Below are 7,921 nucleotides of genomic sequence, written 5' to 3'. Positions count from 1 at the left end.
TAAGGCAGCCGCCTGGTTTGGCTCATCAGCTTGGTTCTCCGGTGTGTCTGCGAGAAGGTTCTCAGGCCTCCGGGTCCTGCTCACGTCCTACGGCGTCAACTGGAATTGGAGATGTTCGGGAGGATCTTCACCGAGTTCCCGGTCTTCCGTTGGATCTGAAGAACATCCGTGAGAAAGAGCAGGAACGTCCTCAAGGAGAGAAGTTTGCAGGCAGAAGGCTTCAACACGAAGGTCCAGGATGTTTATCGGAGTCTTGACGGGTATTTCTGTCAAGCTAATCGCTAATTTGGCTCCACGCTATCGCTCAGGCCTCACCTTCCCTTCCTGATCTGGTCTCCTCGCTCTCAGGTGGACCTGGAGCACGGAGAGCATGGAGACCAGGTTCTTCGCCGCCCGCCTGCTCTTTCATCACCGTTTATTCAAAGCGAGCGCTTTATAGCATATAAATGGGTGTCAGCGGGGGGTCTAACAAGGCCTACGAGTCCTGCACCCATCATGACACCGGAGGAACATCTGACGTGGAGAAAGGGAGAAAGATGGAGGTGGATCGGGAGCCGGCGGGCAAAACATGGCGGTGAAAAGTGTCATGGAAGATCCTCCTCTGGGTCTGCATGAAGGTTCCTCAGGGTTCTCCGGGTTCCTCCGACAGTCCAAACACCCAGGAGACCCTGCATTGGCCTGACCTGTGAACAAGAGGGGGGACGTTCAACCACAGCGGCGTCGATGGTCTTATAGATGTTGAACGAGTGAAGGAGTGAATGGACGTCCTGATGCGTAATCATCTCCAAAACATCTCGGGTAAAGACGCGTCACCTTCTTCTCTGTCCTTGCAGACACTAAGCAGTATCCGGCCTTCGTGGGCCACAAACCCGGCAGGAACAACACGCAGAGGCACAAACTGGACATCCAGCTCATCATGATCATGAACAAGACCCTGTACATCGCCGCCAGGTAGGTGCCTCCGCAGGAACGGCGTCGGAGATGATTGTCGTTCGTCTCGGCCGAGAACCCGTCCCCGATTCTCCGCCGAGGCTTGAAAGCGTTTCGCCGCCCGGACCTCGGCTTTCATGAGCTCTTTGTCGCCCGACCCTTCACCTCAGAAGGTCCACCTGCGCCTTCTTGAAGCGTTCAGTCAGAACCCCGAAGCGCGTCGGAGATCCGTCGCCCTCGGCAAACCTCGCGTGGCCTCTCCGCCGCCGCCGCCGTCGTAGCTCCGCCTCCGGAAAACAAAGAAAAGGATCCTTATCTTCTTGTTTTTCCTGGCGTCGTCCGCGGCTAATTGAGCGAAGGCGTGATTGGACGCCGTCGTGGAGGCCAGAAAAAAAAAGCACAATAGAGGCTTCTCTGTTTTCCTCTTCAAGCGTGTCAAATTAAATGGCTGACGGAGCGGCGGCTTTAAGTGGCTGCACTTTTTAACATATCCCTGGTCATTAACGAAGAGTGTGTGTGTGTGTGTGTGTGTGTGTGTGTGTGTGTGTCCCACCTGCTCCACATGGGGTGGCCACTCAACAAGGGGTCGGGGTTTGGAAATGAGACGCAGAGGGTTTATGAGTGTGTGTGTGTGTGTGTGTGTGTGTGTGTGTGTGTGTGTGTGTGTGTGCTGCCCAGTTGTCAAAAGGATTTGCATGTTATTTTCTGCGTGTGTGGGTGTGTGTGTGTGTGTGTGCCCACATGTGTTGTTGTGGCCGATGGGTGTGACCGCTTTTTTTGACCCCGTGTGCAGAGTGTGTATGTGTGTATGTGTGTGTGTGTGTGTGTCACACTTGTGCGCTCTCCTAGATATAGATAATATATATTCTATTTTATATGATAATATATAAATAAATTGATACATATATCTCTATATTTTGATAATTAAAAAAAGAGAGAAAACATAAATAATATATAATATATCTGTATAATATTGTCTTATCTGTATTTATGTTATGTATATAGTATATATATAAATATATATATATAATATTCTCTTCTTTCTCTCTTTTTTAATTTCAATTTATATAAATAAAGAGAGATATAGAGATAAATATAGAGCTAAATATATATAATATGATATTATATATATGCATATATATAAATATTATACATATGTATTTATATAAACATAGTATTATTATTATAATAATAATTATTATTATTGTTATTATTATTATTATTATTATTATTATTATTAAGATTCTTAATATTATTACTATAATAATAATTATTATTATTAATATTATTATTTTATTCTTTCTTTTATTTAAATGTTATTCTTGATGCCTCACAGGCCCCCAACTGCCCCTCGGGGACAAATAAAGTTTTCCTGATTCTGATTCCGATCCTGGAAGACATTTTGACGTCCGTCCAGGGGGGCGTGACCCCTAAACAAGCGGGACGGTCGCCTCGGTTACGAGCGGGCCACATGGCGGCCGTTGATCGGCGTCCTCCGACATCAATATCGGCACGTAAGAGCGGAACGGCCGGCTGGCGCTCAGGCGGCGAAACCATCACCGCTCCAGGAATCGATGGGGGAGCGAAGCCTGCCGCGGAGGCGCCGCCGCCAGAACATTGGCCGGCCGGCCGGCCGCTCAAACCGCCGTTTATTCGCCGTCCAGCGGCGCGCGGCCCCGCCATGGCGTCTCCGGATCAGCGGGCCTCGGCTCTCGGCTCTCGGCTCTCGGCGGCGGCTCGCAGATGGCCCGCTGTGAACGCCGTCCAAAAAAACCCCGGCGCCGCTTTGGGTCCGCTCTCTCAATGCGCCGCTCGCCGCGTTCAAATCCCTCCCTTGGCTGCGCTTCACCGCGCTGGCAGAAAAATCACAAGATCTCCAAAAGCGTAAGATTCATACAAACACAGCCACTGATGAAATTGTAAATAGACAAAGTGGCGTAATCCGCGGGGCCCCGGTCCTTGGCGAAGGCGGCGCCCGGCAACAGATGCGCTTATTGATAATTCATCCCCGCTTCCGAGGGTTTAACCAGAAGTATTGATTCTAGGAAATGAGAAGTCCTATTTGTGTGTCGTGGCCATAAAACACGGAGAAGGCGGGCGGCGCGGAGGCGCGCAGGGAAGCTAACTAGCTCGGCTTTTCTCGACGCACCTAAAATATCACCGGCTCCGTCGGACGCGTATCGATCAGGCATCCGACCCCCCGATGAGTTCACCGCCCTCGTATTCTGCAGCTCCACCCGGAAAGACCCGGGGAGGAGGCCACGCCACGCCACGCCAAGCCGCGTAGAGACGTTTGCGGAGACGCACGCCGCCTCGGGTAACCGACGGCGACGCCCAGCGGGTGTTTGTCAACCCGGTCACGTCCGGCAGAAGCAATAACCGGCGGCGGGAGGGACGGACGACTCGTAACTCGGGTGGGGGCATATTTCACGGTCAAGGTACACTATGTACAGCATGCGGGGGGGGATTCATCACAGAGCAGGGAGATTTATCAGTCTGTGTGTGTGTGTGTGTGTGTGTGTGTGTGTGTGTGTGTGTTAGAGCGATGCTGCACGCAGCAAAAGTACAGCCAAATATATTATTTTGACCTCCAGTGGAAAAGTATTAAATAAGCGTGTGCAGAATGAGCTTGGAGTTGGTCTTCGTGAGGAGGTGCTGGCATGGAGGACCTCCAGGAGGCTTCACGTCTCACGGCGGGAGCAGAAGCAACCCCACGCTGGAGATACGCAAACTCTTACACAAATGACAAAGAACCAGTGATTCTAGAGACAGAAATCATTCTTTACGACGGGCGGAATTCATTCGTCGATGACCGTCTGCTATTCCGACATGTAGAGGAGGTGGAGGAACGTCCAAGAAGGTCCCTGGTTGGAGTCCTTCCTGTGTCCATGTTCTCCAGGTGTCCGCCTGGGCTTCCTCCTGGTTCCTCCTGCTGAATGGATGGGTGGATCTCATCCCTCAGTGGATGAGAGGGTGAACGGTTGGATGTTTCTTCACGGCGTGCACGTGACGGAGTGACCGAGGACCTTCTGCGCTGCAGTCAGAACACGCTGAACGCTGCTGTAATCCTTCTGGGTCAAAGCTCACCCGGTCATGTGTTCCACCAGGTTCAGAACAAATCCCGGGTCCTGGTTTTCGCGTTGGAAGCGTGATTGAAGACGGCGCGGCTCCTCCTTTCCGCCCGGGAGGCTCCGCCGCCGCCGAGGTCACATTCATCAAGCGTCCGGATCCGGCGTCCTCGCGACGGAGAATAACGGCTCGATTGACGGGCGTCGGAACGGCGGCTCAGATCTCAGCGTCAGGTTTGGGGCGACCGTCCCGCACACATTGTGCAGATCTGGCCCTCGCAGCCGGAGAAGCCCCGGGTCGCTTCACACGCGGGGCATTGCCGCCATTCCTGGCTCACGGTCCGCCTTTGCCGTGGCAACGCCGTCCCAGCTCTGTTTACACCCACCTCGTGTGTGTGTGTGTGTGTGTGTTGAGGGGGTGGACTCGGTGGATAACAAACACACATCACTAAAAGGACCTTCCTTCCCCCCGGCGAGTCGGAGGCAACGGTCACGTCTCCGCAGTGGCGGCGGCGGCTTTTTCCCCGCCGGGTGTCTTTGGGTCCGGCGGCGGCGCCCGCTGGACTCCCCATTCTTGGAGCCGCGACCAAATCCTGTTAAAACCCACTAATGACGGGGATTACACGCCCGCCTCTTCCAGACACGTCCGCACTCCAAAACAAAGCCCGCCGCTTCCGGCGGCCTCGCAAACCTGGATTAGAAGTTTGGCCGAGTTTGGCTTTGCAACTCTTCGCGACCCGCCAGGGACCTTCTCGGGAAACCCGCCGTTTTAGAAACGGGAATTAGCGTTCGGTGCTTCACCCTGGCGGCGAGGAGGTCCCCTGCTGGACTCCTTCCTGTGTGGAGCCTCCATGTTCTTCCACATGTTCTTCGCGCGTGTTCTCCGCATGGGTTCCTCAGGGTTCCTCGCACAGCTCATGGAGACCCCGCATTGTCCAGATGTTTGAGCGAGAGGGGGAGCAGTTGCATGTCTCTGTATGTGGTCCAGAGTGAGCCCTGGACCAAGACCCTCACGGCAGCGATAGGCTCCGCCCCCCTTTGACCAGGACGGCGCGGAAGACGATCGAGTGTTTTTGTGACGAGCAGAAAGCGCGGTTCGTGCTCGAGCTCCCCGTTTCCTGGTCCTGAGCTCGGCGCCGCTTTCTGCTTTACGGCCAAGCGCAGAAAAACAATCAGGTGGAGTTTAATAAAAATGAATTTCCCGGGTTTTTGTAATTGTTTAGTTTTGTGCGGCGTCTTGAGGGCGGCGCCACCAGAATCGGCGTTCACCCGCTCGGCTGAAGGAACGAAAAAGTTTACAAGGTGCCGGGACCGGTACGGTCTACCAGGCACGTGAGAATGTTCAATAAACACCGTCGGTTATTGCGTCTTTGTGGAGGCGGCTGGAAAACATGCCCCTTATCCCAGTGACCCTGCGACCACCTAAAGCACACACACACACACACACACACACACACACACACACACACACAAAAGAGAGAATGTAAAGGACCATAATGAGAAGTTGAAGCTTCCAAAAGAACAACCTGCACCATCTCGGAGGGGTGACTGAACTCTGGCTTGTTGCATTTCATGGCATCACATCACAGCGGCCCCCCCCCCCCGCCCCCCCCCACGGCCCCCCCACGCCCTCGCCTCATTCAGGGGCCCGAAGGTGGCCGCCATTCACTCGCGGCCAAAACAAAGCCCAGACAAAGTCCGACGCCCCCCTTTTCACCGCCCGGGAGCATGTTATGATGAATATGGGTGAGGAGATGAGAGCGCGGCGCTACGTGCTAGCATCTAGCCCGGGATACGCGACGCATGCTAATGGCGCCGCTTCGCCAACCCGCTCGGAAGAGCGCGAGCGGCCCGGAGCGCAAAATCCCCGGCGTTCTCACGGCCACGCATGGTTACATGTCGGCCGGAGCCCCTCCCCCGTCCCGGCCGGCTCCCTACAGTCGCCTACTGTCCGCCGCCATCATTCATCCCCTTCTGTGTCGGCGCAACAATGGCCGAGTATTTGTGTGTGAAAGGGGTTTCACACGCCTCCCGTCCCGCCGCCGCATTTTTTACCGCCGTCGGGTTTCAGGAAACACGATGCGCGTCGGCGGCCGGTCGTCCGCCCGCGTCGCCCGACAATGGTTTCCGTTCTCCGGGGCGTCGCGGTGTTTCCGCGTTAGCATCGGCGCCGTCGGCCGCTTTGGCTCCCTGCCATCCTCCCACCGTTGCAAAGTCACCCTAGAGATGCCGGCTCTTCGGCGTGGAATTCAGCAGATCGAGCTCACGTCCCACAGAAGGACCCGCAGGGTGGCTTCACGGCGGGACCAGGACGGAGCTCGCCAAAAACAGCCCGGTCGTGGAAGTTCCCAGAAGCCAGGAGGAGCCGGACGGTCCTGAGAACGTACTCGATGACGCGTTCGGTTCATCCGATCGCGCAAACCTACATGTCTTGATTTCAGAAAATGTAAACGGTACAAAGGAAATATCCAGGAGCGACTGGAGTTTCACCGCTCGGCGAAGCTCTTGAAGAGTGAGGTGAGGGTGTTCTGATTGGATCAGCCCAACAAAAACCAAAGAACTCTCATTGTAATATTGAACTAACCGCGCCCGTCGTGCGAAAACCCATGAAATCCGTCACGTTTCGGCCGCAGCGGGTTTTTCCTGGGTTCGTTTTTTACTTTCCAACCTGAAAAGACTGGAATTTAAAAAGACAGAATCGGAGAATCCCGCCAGGACTCGGCGGCGGGAAACCGCGGAAACAGTTGCTAGCACGCTTCGCCCGCGGAATCAGGCGGGGGTCGCCTTCCACGCGGCTCGCGGTTCTTCAGACGTTCCTCCTCTTCGTCCCAGAGGTTCCTCGGCCGTCGGTCGAAGCCGGGTTGGATACCGAAGCTCCTCCGAGGATCTCCCGGTCGGGGTCGTTGTCCTCTCCGGGTGTGTGTGTGTGTGTGTCCTGTGAATGTGGACGAAAGGTCGCATGGAGGACCTCCTCCTCCACCTCCCACCGCTGGCTGAAGGTCTCCAGATGGGCCGAGATGCTTCCCGCCCCCCTGCCGCCGCCGCTGTGTTTTCTCTCTGAGCGTCTGAGATGTTGCGGTGTGAGTTCAGCTGCGGCCGTGAACATGAGAAATGTGTGTGTGAGCATCGTGTCGGAGGGCGGAGGGTTCATACAGACGCAGCCTTTGTCCTCCACCTTCTCCGCTCAGGACGTTTGAGGGACATCTCATCTCCCGGCTTCCTTGCAGATTACTCACCGACTTCACACCTCCGGGAGGCAGAATGAGCCAGTAGGACGAGGAAACCTCTCGTTTCAGAGCTTTTCATTTCGGTCGGTTTCTCAATATGAAGCTGCCGAGCTCAGGAGGAGGAACCTCGACCCGCGAGAGCGAAGCTTCCCGGCCGATCTTCTGCTCCGTGAACCCAGATAGTAGCGGCTATCTGGGTAGCGGCTTCATTCCGAACATTTAGACACGAAGCGGAGCGAAGCTACATTTAGCTTAGCATTGTAGCATTAAGTGTGGAGCCTGTAAGCTAAGTTGAGGACGGAGCAACAAATCTTCTTCTGCTCCTTTGGGGTTTTACCTTCAGGGTCAACCTTCTCCATCCAACACCGTTCTCTGGTTCCTCGTCTCTCACACCAGCTGCCTCCATATTAGAAAAGATTATAGTGTCAATAAATATGGATGTAAATATAAATAGAACAACAACAACAGCTAAACAACAAGGATAAGAATGGACGACAGAATGGAAAAACTAACTCTAAATCTTCTCTTTGGTTTTCCTCTAGACCTCCAATTCCAGCATCCGTCAAACAATATATTCGATAGAGCGCCGAAAGAAAAAGTTGATAAAACCAGTTTATCCTTTACATCTTCTTTTATGATGTGGGATTATTACTTTTTCATGCATTATTTGTTACTTTCAAGTATATTTTTCTTATT

The 7,921-nt window shown here is 53.9% G+C and overlaps 1 protein-coding gene across 3 annotated transcripts in view; it reads left to right on the top strand.

Moving 5' to 3' along the window:
• Positions 1 to 7,921, top strand: part of sema6a (sema domain, transmembrane domain (TM), and cytoplasmic domain, (semaphorin) 6A) — a 94,974-nt gene that overhangs the window by 43,065 nt on the left and 43,988 nt on the right. For all 3 annotated transcript variants that reach the window (XM_086174365.1, XM_086174364.1, XM_086174362.1), the window contains exon 3: positions 834 to 951. In XM_086174365.1, coding sequence (XP_086030491.1) covers positions 834 to 951 — 118 coding nt within the window. The remainder of the gene's footprint in view (positions 1 to 833; positions 952 to 7,921) is intronic.

This window comes from Fistularia commersonii, chromosome 26 (genome assembly GCF_037954325.1).
Source record: "Fistularia commersonii isolate RoL2024-O1a breed Wild chromosome 26, RoL_Fcom_v1.0, whole genome shotgun sequence".
Taxonomy (NCBI): Eukaryota; Metazoa; Chordata; class Actinopteri; order Syngnathiformes; family Fistulariidae; genus Fistularia; species Fistularia commersonii.
This window is presented reverse-complemented; position numbering and strand designations above follow the sequence as displayed.